Below are 14,160 nucleotides of genomic sequence, written 5' to 3'. Positions count from 1 at the left end.
CCACCCACCCACCCTTACATATTGTTTACCCAAACGCACTACAGTGACAGGAAACTCATATTAAGAAGTTCTCAAAAAAAAAAAAAAAAAAGCTCCTCCCAGCACTCTTCAGAACAAATGTCCACACAGACTGAATCAGATTCATTTCCATCATAACACTTCACTCCCATCATTCTGGAAATGTGCAAATATTTTTTAAAGAAAACAACATTGAGGTTATCCCACATCCTCTGTACTTGCCTAACCTTGCACCTAGTGACTTTTGGTTGGTCCCAAAGGTGAAGAATGCTCTTCATGGCAGATGATTTCCTAGCCAACAAGCAGCTGCCTCTGCCAGTGGGCTGAACATACCTCCAATAAAAACTTTGCCATGGCCTTCAAAGATTGGAAGAATAGCTGTGAAAAATATATGTAACTTTGAGGAGACTATGTTGAAAAGTGAGACAAGTGTTACCTCTGTATGAGAAATAAATTTGCAGACAATTTAATTTGAGTGCACCTTGTAAATTGGAAAAAACTTCCCTTAGGGAGCAGAATTCACTTCCTTCTTTATACAGAACCAGAGAGAAGTAATGAAAAATATTTCATATTTTATATTACTTCTCTCTGGTAAGAATTCCTCTCTTTTACTACTGTTGCACATTATATTGTTTTTCTATTGCATGACTGTCCCACAAACATAGGAAACAACAGTATTTTTTGAAACCTCCCTGTGGACTAGTGAATAATTCATTTACCTTAAGATCACCACAGACATTCCAAGGAGACTCATGGTACTTTATTGCATTCAGGATCTTGGATATACTTTCATGTGTTTTTTTTTTTTTTTTTTTTCTTCTTCCCCAGCATGAAGTAGAGGAACTGATAGGAATGCATTTCCATTGTGCAGCAAAACTGCTTTTAAACTTAATTTTGATAGTTTTGTAAGTACAGGTTGACCAACACTAATCCAGCCACCAGTAATCCAATTCCAACATAATTTCCACGAATGTAATTTCCTGGGTCGGTGCACTGACCTGCCGCTACTGTTTTGGTGCCGTTGATTGCAGAATCAGCTGCTGGTGTGCGAACTTGTAAACACCAGCAAGCCATTCCCACTTGTTTTTCTGCATTTATTATTATAACCTGCTCACATTTAGCCCCAGCCATGGTTCCAATGCATAAAGGAAGTGCCTCTGGTGGTGTAAAGCACAAACACCATACTTTGTCCATAACAGATAAAGTTGAACTTCTGAAAAAACTTGACAACAGTGTGTCTGTGAGAAGTTTAACTCTGCTTAATTGTAAATTCCAGCAATTTCTCTCAGTTCCTCTTATTTTAGTAATTTTCTTTTCACCATTCCTTTTTAGATTTTTTTTTGCAACACACTTGTACAAACTTGTGGAAAAACACAACACAATATGATGGATAATACAGTGCACTAACGAACTTGTTTTCACAAAATCTCTAACAATACTGAAAAACTTATTGCAACGCTTGAGTTTATTTTATTGCAATTAGTTTTATTGCAGCACTCGCCGCGTGTGCAATAAACTAATCACAAACGACCTTCATATGTATGCCGTAATAGCATCACATGTATGTGGCCCACATGGCTTCTCAAGAAATAAAGTAACCTACTGGGTTACTTTATTTCTTGAAAATAATATATGCAACATAAAAAAAATACTTTTTTTTTTTTTTTTTTGATATTTTAAGCGAAAAAATGACAACACTGACATTACAATATTTATTTTAGAATTACTAATCAAATTATTTGCTAAATGTTTTTTGGCCCCTGTGGAATTTTTTTCTTAAACTAGCTTGGCAGTTAACTTGTTAAAGGTAGGATGAGATGGTTAGCTGTTGGATAAACTGTATGTGCTAAAATAACCACCGGTGATCTGGCAAACTCACTAATCCCGCACCCCACAGGTCCCAACGTTGCCGGATTAGTGATGGTCAACCTTTACATGACATTTATTAGGATGATATTCAGTGCCTAGTTTTCAGAAGACCACTAATATTACAGATCCACTTACAGTCTTCCATAATGAAATCTTTTGAAAACACTTTGTGACATTTTTGGTGTACTGCAATTTTTGTTCCTGCTTCAAGTAATTTCCACTGTTGTAAACTGCAAAAGGCATACTTTTAATTTTCCCAGTTAGCTACATCCTTAGATTTGAGGTGCAGGTAATATAGCACATATGTGAAGCCCTAGTTTTATCCTATAACAAATTTTGCATCCAGAGCACAAAGAATATGCACATTTAGTAGTATTGTACATTTTCTTCCTCTGATTTATTGTTGTAAACCATCCACACTTGTATCTGAAATTGCTAGGATAATTCATACACCTCCTTTGCTTCTGCTTAAACATTTTAACAATACAATGCTAAAAAGTCACAGGAAAAAAATGCAATAGCTAATCAGAAAAACTGTACATGTATTTACAATTTAACTTTCTTTCTGTTACTGAGAGAGAGAGAGAGAGAAAGGTTGAACATGTTGACTGTTTCCAACATTTCAGCCATCTGCGAAACATATTCAATCATTGTTATTTGCAGGTAATACAACAGATCAGTGTCATATGTACTTCCCTAAATTGTACACTGTTTGAAAATTTAAGGACCAGTCAGGTTTTCACCTATAGTTTTTCATAAGAGTGGCCTGGATACGGGAAAAGCATACCAAAGGAACCTCGTGAGGTACAGAAATGATGAAGGAAACAACAATGGAAACAAAATGGCACAGAGGGACTTTATTCAAAAATGGCAACATAGCACTGGCTGCCATGATACAGATGCATCACTGCCAAAGATGGAACAAAGGGAAGAAGTGGTCCTCAATAGGTGATATGGCCACCCCTAATGTTGATGCAATCTTTGCACCACCTGTCCATTCTTAGAACAATGTTGTTGATAAGTTCTTGCAGTAACATTGTCCATTCCTCTGTCAGCACCATCTTCAGCTTCCGAACATTTTCTAGTAGGTGTGTACGTGCTGCTAGGCATCTTCCCAGAGCATCCCATGTGTGTTCAATGGGATTTAGATTGGGGGAAATGGGCAGGCCAATCCATACGAACAATGTCCTGACTTCCCAAAACCATATCAACAGCTGCATTGTGATGGGGTGTGGCATTATCATCCATAAACATGAACTCGGGGCCAATGGCACCTCGGAACGGATGCACATGGGGAAGGATTACCTCAGTACAGTAGCATGTAGTACCGGTTACAGTACCACCTTCCAGTATCTGGAGTTGTGTACGTCCATCCAAGATAATGCCTCCCCAGACGAGAACACCTCAACCACCATATCGATCCTTTTCAGTGATGTTTGCCGGGTGATACCATGTGCAAACCTCTCGCCAGATTAGCTGATGTCCAGAATCGCTGCTGAGACTGAATTAAATTAAAGGTTACAACCACAAAATATTTTGTGGTTGTAACCTTTAGAAATAGTGTTGGTGCTTAACTTTTGCACACCAGTGTAGTAAGATATATATATATATATATGTGATTATATATAAAAACCTGTATATGTAGAAGTCGTGAACTGATGTGAAATTGTAAGATTATTGTCAAAAACTGCATAATAATGAACTAAAAGAACCTGATATATTAGTGGAGGTAATATTCATGTTGGCCAGTTTTATTATGTTTAAGTCATATAACAGTTGGCTGCCAGAATTAAGTGACTTTAGTAAAACTCTTGCTGCAGGTCCTTGTGAAAATGCTATCTTATGACTTTTTTAGGAGGACACAATCCACAGAGTTTTGCTGAGAAAGTATGTAGTTTATTATACAATTTCTCCTCCACTTTGCTGTCAGCTATTACAAAATCATTTAGCTCACTGCCAGAATGATAAACTTCTGGCATTCCCCTTTCTGAATGTCAGCTACCTGAGAAGAATCAACAGTCAAAACCATCAAGTAGACCAATCTGATTCATCCCCTTCCTTCTAGAGCAGTGTTTCCCAACATTTTTCAAGTGGGCCCCCCTTTTATAATAGTCAAGTAACCTGCGACTCCCAGCACATTTACATAAAAAGGCATTTTAATAGGGTAAAGAAAACTCATTAAAAATAGATTTTTCAGAATATAATTCTAATATTTAATGCAATGGTTGTACTTGCATCTGGGCAACCAACTTCAAAATTCGTGGCCAAAATTTGTTAAAGCCAACCCCATGTCATCCTCAACATTCAGTCTGTTTCTTGCCTTTGTTTTGATATGAAGTGTTGAAAATCCACTCTCACAGAGATATTTAGAGGCAAATGGAAGTAAAACTCGAAAGGCAAGCATGGTGACATTTGGATATAACTGATACATAGCACACCAGAACTGAGTCAGTAATTTTTCATAAAACAAATTACGTGCCGAGGAATCATTCCGCAGATCCAAGAATTCATCCTGTACTTCATCAGGAATGCTGGATACATTCAGGGAAGCAGAGAATGGGTTTCATACCAGTGCAGCAGCTTCTTCTGTAAGCTCAGGGAAGTAACGCTGAAATTCCTTTTCAAGGGATTCAAGGTGCTTAGTAATCTCCTCCTTCAAATTCTCATCCAGTTCACCTTCAGATTCCTCTACCACACTGCACAATTTTTCAAACATGGCAACATTTCCAAGATTTACTTTCTGACTCCAGTTTTGCAGCTTGGATACAAATGCCTGAAGATTGTCTTGAAATTGGATAACGTGTGTTTCCTTTCTCTGAAGTTTCAAGCTCAGCTTATTTAGTTGGTCTAAAATGTCTGCTAAGTAAGCAGCTCTTTTCTCCAAGCTTTATCATTAAAGTCATGTTTCCCTTGCACTTCCAGGAACAACTTGATTTCATCTTTCAACTCAAAGACACGATTGACAACATTTTCTTTCGACAACCAGTGTACAGCAGTGTAGAAAAGAAGAACCTCGTGATCAGAATTCATGTCTTTACAGAGCTCTTTAAACAGACTGGTGTTGAGGGCTCCAGATTTGATGTAATTCACAATTTTGATCAGAGAATCAAGTACCTCTTGCAGAGGAGCTGGAAGAGCCTTACTGCCAAGAGCATATCGGTGAATCATGCAGAGAATGCCCTTTGCTTGGGGAGCAGTTTCTTTCACTTTTGTCCGAAAGCCCAACTTTGACCCTAGCATAGCTGGTTCTCCATCTGTACAAACCCCACAGACGTTTTTCCACGCTAGTCCTAGTCCTCCATTTTCAAAAAAGGTATTTATCTTCTCAATAATATCTTCACCTTTTGTAGTAGTCTCAAGTGCACTACAAAACAGGAACTCTTCTTTGATGTCATCTGAATGAATATATTTCATGAAGACAAGCAACTGAGAACATGAACTTATGTCTGTTGATTCATCAACTTGAAAAGAAAACAATGAAGAAACTTTGATTTCATTCAAAACCTGCTCTTTCTCGTCTACGGACATATCTGAAATGCACCTCTGAATAGTGTTATTGGACAGAGATATTTGACACATCTTTATCTCGCTGGCTTCCCCAAGAATTAACTGCACTATCTTCAACATGCAGGGTTTGATGACCATTTCTTCATTCATGTAAGGTTTTTTTGTTTGGCAATTTCCAGTGCGACTTCATATGATGCTTGCATTACTGCTGTGCTCTGGTGCTGAAAACTTCCTGTAGGATCAAGTCTCTGATGTCTGAGACCAGTTTCATGGCATCAAAAGAACTCTAAATCCTTTTTAGTATGTTCTGAATGCTTTGTCTCTAAGTGATGTTTCAGTTTTGAAGGTGTCATAGATTCAACACTGAGAACGACATTGCACAAAATGCCTTGTGACTTCTCTATGCCATTGCTGATCAACGTGGTAAAGCCAAATTTTAGATAGGCTTCTGAATATATATTTTTTTCTCCATGGGTACGGATTTAGCATAGACTGATGACGACCTACTGATGCTCTTTAGATTTTAGAAAGTGCAAGCAGTAGCTACCCCGTGCTCGACAGCGAGTGGCTTGTTTCTGTCATGGTGCCAACTAAAGATGGTTGACTATTGGCGAACTAAGTTCGTGCCAGTTTGCATTAGACGGCCCATTGCGGACATTATTGAATAACATCATTGCAAACATGGCAGTATCAGCAAAACATATGGGGTGATCTTCAGCTGTGTTAAGATAGCAACTCACCTTTATTCAACGGTCCATATTTGACAGTCTGTTATTCACGCATCGAGACACCGATTAAAAATGGATTTTGATATTGAATTTTGCATCATAATGAATGTTTTTTTTCAGTTTACTATTTGTAACATAGAATTATATTCTAATAAAATTCGAATTTTATTCGAATTCTAAATGATAACACTGCATTTGTATATTTTATTTTTAGGGAGTGAATCAAGATCCGCTGCAGTTGATATTTGAAAAAATATTAAAGGCCCGCCATAGCAAATAATTAAAATAATATAAAATGTTTAATGTGTATGAATATGGCGGGCTTTTAATATTTTTTAAGTATCTGCTGCAGTGGACCTTAAATCACTTCCTTTCATTTATCAAAAATCAGTGTTACAACCACTAGTAGAATATTTCAGTGTAGCCATGTGCCATATTGAAATAAATAAGTGTTGAAAACCTTCGTGGTGAAATTTCCTATAAAAATAATTGCAACTAAAAATAACTGCGGCAACCCCCTTGGGGGTTTCAACCCACAGGTTGGGTTCTAGAGTTTACATAAGAACTCTTTGCTGTATAATTATTTACTGCATTATTTGCTGTATAATATTTCTTTCCTCTTTGCTTATATATGCACTATCTATATTTATTCATTATGAATGCCTCTAATAGTATTTTGAGTATATAATGATATTAATGATTAGTTTAAAATAAAGCCCTTTTCTGTTGTTTAGAGCCCATTTTGAATTATTGTTTTGTCTGTTTATCTGCTCTTTTTTTTTTAGTGACTAACCATCCACACACTATTTATTTGTTTTTCTCCCCCCCCCCCCGTGTAAAAGGGTATTTCTTATATCAAAGTTAATTACTAAATGTGAGGATTTACTAGGAAAAAACACATGTTTTGTAAATTGTAAGACATGAGGCAGTTGAACTTTGTGAGATACAGTTGAGAGAAATTTTCCATGTTTTTCATTGTTAGAGGAATAGCAGTCTAAACAAAATTTAGGTGTGCTTCTGATATTTGAATTGTATATGTTAAGCTGTAGTTCATTTTATTATAAATGACATTTTTATTTATTTTTTTTTATTCTGCTGATATCATATTTCATTGTATTATAAATGGTGGTGGTTTGGATGTAGTGGAGAAGAATTCTACATTTTTGAGTTAGCCACTGCAGGATGTAATATTTATTTATGACACATTTTTGTAGATTAGTTGAAGTATAGATAACCTTTACATATGTATAATATATACATTCCCTTATGTGAAAATAAATCCACATTCATCAGAATGAATATTCTGTTCATGTGAATATTTAAAAATTATGAGAGATGAAGTGAATTTTTTTTTTTTTAAATTGAAGTTTTTGATTAAATCTTCTTTTCTTTTTATATCAGCTTTCAAAAATTTTTTTTTTTTTTTTGCTTAATTTTAGGCAACTTACGATATAGATCAAGCTCTTGTGTTATGCCAGTTGAATAACTTTAAACCTGGCATTCTTCATCTCTATGAAAAAAGGAAACTGTGAGTCTTGTTATTTTGGAATTTTACCATAACAATTTAATAATTTTAATATTAATGCATAAAGAAATCAATTTTTTTTTTTTTTTTTTTAAATACAGTAAAATTTTTGTTATTACTACAATAACTTTGGTTTGAAAATTTATGCTTAACTCTTTTCAGCCCAGCATTATTTTCACTGTATTCCTCAATATAGTTCAGCTGTTTAAAAAAAAAAAAAGAAGAAGGGGGATAAAAAAAGAGGACTACATGAAATGTGATGTTTATAAGTTAATTATTTTTGGCTTTATATAAGTTAATTATTTTTGGCTGATATATAAAACAGCATGGTAAACCATTTTGAAAACTATTTCTTGAAACATTCACCAGAGTGCATTCATAGTTTTGTGGAGCATGTCTACTAGTATATGAAACTGTTTCATTTCTTCTACCTTTAACACTTCTGTCAGTACATACTGCACAATTTTCTTATTTGGGTTCTCATCTTTCATCACAAAAAGAAGACAGCCATTCAATATGTATTCTGTATCTGAACTTGATATCCTTTTTCTATAAAGAATGTTTGAGACATCTTATTTGAGACATCTCCTACTAGCTGAACAAGCAACTTCTTTTGAAACTGCTTGTGACTTGGGTTTTTTTTTTTTTTTTTTTTTTTAAAGATGAATCTGCCACCTTAATCAAGATGAAACCGTTCAGAGTTGAGAAAACCAAAAAGTACTGGGAAACTGTTTTTGGATGAAATGAAGCATGATCCTTGAAGTAAAAGTCAAATGTGGTCTTATCAAGCTGCCAGTAGTACCCCTGAAAGCCAGAAAACAACTTACACCATTTTATTGATTTTTGACTGAACAGATGACTAGCACAGTAATGGTCAGATCAGTCTACAGCACCCATATCTGTTATGTATTCACAAATAGTGACTGGCCTTTCATTTGGTTTTCCTCTCCTTTTACTTTTCCTGTTTGGTGTTACTTTAGTTTTGGTATTTGGAAAATAGAAGGCATAAGTACAGTTCTTTTGTCTTTCCAATGCTAACATTTGAACTTTATTCTCTTTTTAAAAACCAACAAGTGTTTTTCAGTTTTATTTGTGGTCTTCTGTTTCTTCCTGTTTCTCATAACAGTGCCTGTCAGATGTATTTTACTTTATGAAGTTGTTGTTCTGCTAACTGAATACTTGTGTAAAATCAGTCACTGAATAAATGAAATCTGCTATAAATGAAACTGTGATGCACAATGAGACATGCTCCTGAAGTAAAAATCAAGTCTGGCGTTATCAAGCTGTCAGGGCTAGGCTTTCCAAAATATGGCACAATAACTGACATGTGTCCAATCTCATTTGTAAATAGTTTCTTCTTTATGAAGGTAGCAGATCCATCTCAAAAACGACCCTATGTCACATGCAAATTTGAAAGAAATTGCTTGTTTAAGCTAGTAGATTTCCTCATTTTCTGATAAAAGATGAAAATCCAAAAAGATCAAAGAATGTTCATTGTGTTCTGACAGAAGTGTTAGAAGTGGAAGAAAAGAAATAGTTTGGTATTATGAGTCATGCTCTGGAAAGCTAGGGTTGCAGAATTTTTAAAGTATTATATAAACAGCTTTCAGAGAAGATTCTATATCATTCAAAGACTTTTCAATGGTTCACAGAGTTTAAAGAAGACTTTTTGCCTGTTGAAGATAATTCTCACCCTGGCTGGCCAAATAAATGATTTGTATTTGTGATCTGATTGGGAGTGATCAACATTTATCTATCTGCAAAGTTGCTAGTGAAATTGGCATTTCTTGTGGTAAATGTCTGTGATGCATTTCAACAAAGCTTGTATCCCACATCCTGACTGATGATCATAGAGAGCAATGAGTTCTTATATGTCAGGATCTTCATCAACATGCTGCTGAATTGCATTTTTGTTAGGATATTAGCATATATGTGCAATGTATTTATTTTCACCATTCCTTCCATCCATATATAATAACCTCAGCTCCTAGTAGATGGATTTTTATTCAGTTTTATATTTGAACCTAATAAAATTTACCCAGCCATTCCAAATTTCATTAAAATTAAACAATAGAAATCCAGCAATTATTTCTTTATCCATTCACATATAATAACTTGACTTCCAGTAGATGGATTCACATTAAATTTTGCATTTAGGCCTTTTATAAAGATTTGCTGAGCCATCCCAAAATTCATTAAAATTGGACCAAGAGAAAATCTGGCAATTATTCAAATATATTTTGTTTAGAATGATTTTTCTTGAATTCCCAAATTTAATTAAAATCTGAAGAGAAATCTGGAAATTATTTATTTATTTCTTTTTCCTGCATATCACATAAGTTATATATATATCCATATATCGTATATTGTGCTGAAGCACTGGTTGTTATGGTTGTTACCAAGCGTTGGAGGAATGAATGGTTATTATGGTAGATATGCAGAAATGAAATGTTTCTGGTTTGTGCATAAAAGGTGTTTTTTTTTTTTTTTTTTTTTTTCTTGTTTTGTTGTAAATCACGAATTATTACTATTTGCTAATGCAACTGAAGTGTAACTCACTAGTACATTAACTAACTTGTTTCTTCCATCATTACTTTTAAAGAATCATGGCTATATGGCTATAACACAGAAACAAAGGCCCAGTCCTTCCAGTTGATGATTTTATTTTCTCCAAGGCCCAAAAATATCATGACAATTGTGACCAAAATATAATATCATTCTTATTATATTTTGTAACTCACAAGACATTGTTCATTTGAATTTGTCCTAAATGGTCAAACAGTGACCTAGGAATACAGGAACTCCCGACTTATGTAATACTTGACTTAATTTCTATAGCTTGCACTTTTCAGTTTATTGGGCTTTTCTGTTAGTGCAGCTATTTATAAACGGGTAGTAAACTTGATCTTATTGCATTTGCGATAATACTGATAACTGCAATTATGTGGGTTTTTACGCTATTATCGTGAAATCTGTTTCCCTTCACTGAAATCTTCAACAATATTAAAAACAAATTTTCAGAAACTTCTCTTCATTCCTATTTACGTATTACAATGATGAAGGGAAAGCGACCAACAAAAAGTGCAAGTGGTGGTAGTGCTGCCAGGAAACAAAGATGAAAATGATTAAAAAGTATGAAGCAGGACAAAGTTTGTCATCTATTGCATGGAATTAGGTCTCACTGCTTGAACAGTGAATACTATTTTAAGGGACAGTGCACATATAAAAGAACATGTCAAAGGATCAATGCACTGAAAATCAACAGTAATCACAAAACAGTGTTCAAGTTCATTTGAAAAGCTATTAATAATATGGATGGAAAATCAGATTCAGAAGCAAGTGTCCCCGAGTCTAATGACCATTCAAGCAAAAGCAACAAGTATTTATAAAGATATTAAGGATAAGTATGGTGAATGCCAACCCAATTTTGCGACAAGCAATGGGTGGTTTAATAGGTTCAAGCATCGCGCTGGTTTTCACAACATTAAAGTATCTGGTGAAGTCGCCAGTACCGATTCTGCAGCTGCAGAGAAATTTTGTGATGTGTTGGAAAAAATTATTGATGAAGGCGGCTATTCAATGCAGCAAATTTTTAACGTTGACGAGAGTGCTCTGTATTGGGAAAAAATGCCGGATTGAACATACATTGCCAAAGAGGAAAATACATTGCCAGGTTTCAAGGTGTCAAAAGATAGGGCCATGACTTCACTCATCCAACCTATGGATCAGGGTGTTATTTAGAATTTAAAAGCATACTATTTACGCACAAAATTTGCTCGGGTATTGTCTGCAGTAGACAATGAGAAATATTTTGCGTTAAGAGACTTTTAGAAATCTTACAATATTTACTACGCCATCTTAAACATTAATAAGGCCTGGGTGGAAATTACTAAAAGTTGTTTAAATGGCGCATCAAAGAAAATATGCCTACGGCACGTAAAAGGCTTCAAAGGATTTGAAAAAGACGAATCGTATGAAGAGGTTACAGATAAGATTGTAAAGGTTGCAGAGCTACTTCAGTTGGAGGTTGTTGCTAAAGACGTGGAGGAGTTAATAGAGGAAGAAAAGAAGGAATGATCTACAAAGAACTTATTGACTTGCAGGCAGTGATAGTGAAGGAAGAAAATGCTGACGAAGCTCAAGGTGAACCAAATGAGTAGCTGAGATGCTTCATCACCACAGAGAGAGAGAGAGATGGCAGTGGCATTTTGTGAAATTGCATCGGCAATGGCGAGGTTTGAGAAGATGGATCCTGACAGCGAACGATTCTTAAAGGTTAATAAAGGAGTGAGTGATATGCTTACTTGCTACAAAGAAATCCATGATGAAAAGAAAAAAACCACCGTGCAGTCATCCATTAATATGTTCTTTCGTAAGATTGAGCAGCCGACCCCTTCTAAATCACCGAAGCCCTCAACCTCTGCAGCGGCTTACTTATCAGCTGAAGATGTCGATTCTGGAAACAATGCTCGAGAGGTAAAAGTTACTGAAGTTATGCCTGTCTCCTCTCTCTTTTTGTAATTTTATAATTTTGAAATTTTTTAAAATTTCACGCTTTTGTAATTTTTGAGATAAATGAATAAATACAATAAATAATTCTGCAATAAATAAATAAATAATTTCCTTTTACATGTTCATCAAACGTTTCTTTTTTGATTCAATCAATTCAGTGAGTGCTGCACAAGCATGGGGGCAATTCCGACGTACTTAGCTTTCCGTGGAACGCAACCCTTACATAAGTCGGGGTGTTCCTGTACTGCAAAACAGTTCTACAGCAATGTGCAAATGCTGTTCAGGGATTTTTAAGTGCGTGCACGCATGCATACAGTATTATTTTGTTAAATATATGCATTAGCTTATGGGGAAGAGTATCGGAAAAGACATACTTAGATAAATCTATGAGGAGTGTGTAGGTAAAGTATGTTACATAGACACAAGGAATAATATACGAAAAGGATAATACACAAAAACTTATCACTGTATACATACAATTTGGGGGACTTCTTCCAGGGTCAACCAACCAAACTGAAAGGAAAAAAACAATAAGAGGTTCTCTGTTTCAGTAATTGGCAAAATCAATTTTGAGGTTATATAACAAATAACAGAATTTAGGATTATATAAAATATAATATAAATTAAGAAATTTTGAATTTATATAATGCATAGTACACGTTGATCATTGATCAGCGGTGATCAATGTGTATTATGGATTATATATAAGTTCTTAATTTCTATTATATTTTATATAATCCTAAATTCTATTATTTGTTATATAATCTCAAAATTAATTTTGCCATAGTGCATACAGAAACTCCCATATCATTGATTTTCCTTTCAATTTGGCTGGTTGACTCCGGAAGAAATCACCCAAATTGTAGATATATAGTGATAAGTTTGTATATTACCATTTGTGTCTATGTAATACTTTACCTACAACACTCCTCATAGATTTATCTAAGTATGTCTTTTACGATTAGCTTATGGGGAAGCCATAAGCTAATACATAACATATATTTAACAAAATAATACTGTACATAAATTACGCTATGGATGTAGTGTATATATTGCCACTGCAATAGCACTAGCCCATAAATTCTGTATCAGCATGCTATATACCTCATATAATATATATATATGCTAAGCAGCTATTGTCTTCACCATGTCTGTCTTTCCTTTTGCATGTAACAGAGAGACTCCGTGTGGGTGAATGTTCATGAAATTTTGTATTTGGGCTTGTTAAAAATATTTGTCATGCCAAACCGAATTTCATTAAAATCAGACAGTTATAAATCTGGCAATTATTACTTTTTTTTTTTTTTCCCCCTTACAATTTGTATTGAAAAAAAAATGAAATTCCTAGATTAAATGTAGTTTTAATACTGTATTTGTCAGCTTTAGACAGTCCGTGCACTCTTTATGCTAGACTCATGAATGTGATGTTGCTAGTAAAGAGATATGTATATACACACAGAGAAAAGAGACAAAAGAAAAAGTAATTTTTTGGAAACATTTTTCAAAATCATTTTAAAAAAAAGTAATTAAACTAAATGGCTAAGTTTAGAGAATGTAAACCTATAGAGTTTTATTAAATATTCTATAAAGTTTTATCTTAGTAATGATATAATTATATTTACTTTTCATTTCTATTAATCACAGAAAATGGAAAAATCATTTGATATAATCAAACATACCCGAAACGTTACACATTGTGTACATTAACTTGTTTTTTTTTTCTTTTTTTTTCTTTTCTTAAGTTCCCTAGTAAGGTCACAGATTTGTATGACTGAGGAAATTATTCAGAATGTAACACAGGAACTGTTAGTAATTCCAAGAGAAGCTTATCAAAAATGCTTGTAGAATAATTAGTAAGCTTTCTCATTTCCCAGATAGTTCAGGCCCGAGATGCCAAATTATTTCTTTCTCTGCAGTTTGTGGTTAGTGTGTTAGTGATGTGTTAATGTATATACTGTAGTAAGTGTTGTTTATGTCAGGCCTCTTTGCCACCAGGCAGCA

General features: G+C 34.5%; 1 protein-coding gene across 2 annotated transcripts in view; it reads left to right on the top strand.

The window, feature by feature from the left end:
- Positions 1-14,160, top strand: part of LOC150079140 (vacuolar protein sorting-associated protein 11 homolog) — a 697,977-nt gene that overhangs the window by 406,818 nt on the left and 276,999 nt on the right. For both annotated transcript variants that reach the window (XM_090382204.1, XM_090382205.1), the window contains one exon: positions 7,562-7,650. In XM_090382204.1, coding sequence (XP_090238330.1) covers positions 7,562-7,650 — 89 coding nt within the window. The remainder of the gene's footprint in view (positions 1-7,561; positions 7,651-14,160) is intronic.

Source organism: Mastigoproctus giganteus, chromosome 10 (genome assembly GCF_048544385.1).
Source record: "Mastigoproctus giganteus isolate SK-2022 chromosome 10, ASM4854438v1, whole genome shotgun sequence".
Taxonomy (NCBI): Eukaryota; Metazoa; Arthropoda; class Arachnida; order Uropygi; family Thelyphonidae; genus Mastigoproctus; species Mastigoproctus giganteus.
The sequence above is the reverse complement of the archived record's forward strand: the minus strand, read 5'-3'. Positions and strand labels throughout refer to the sequence as shown.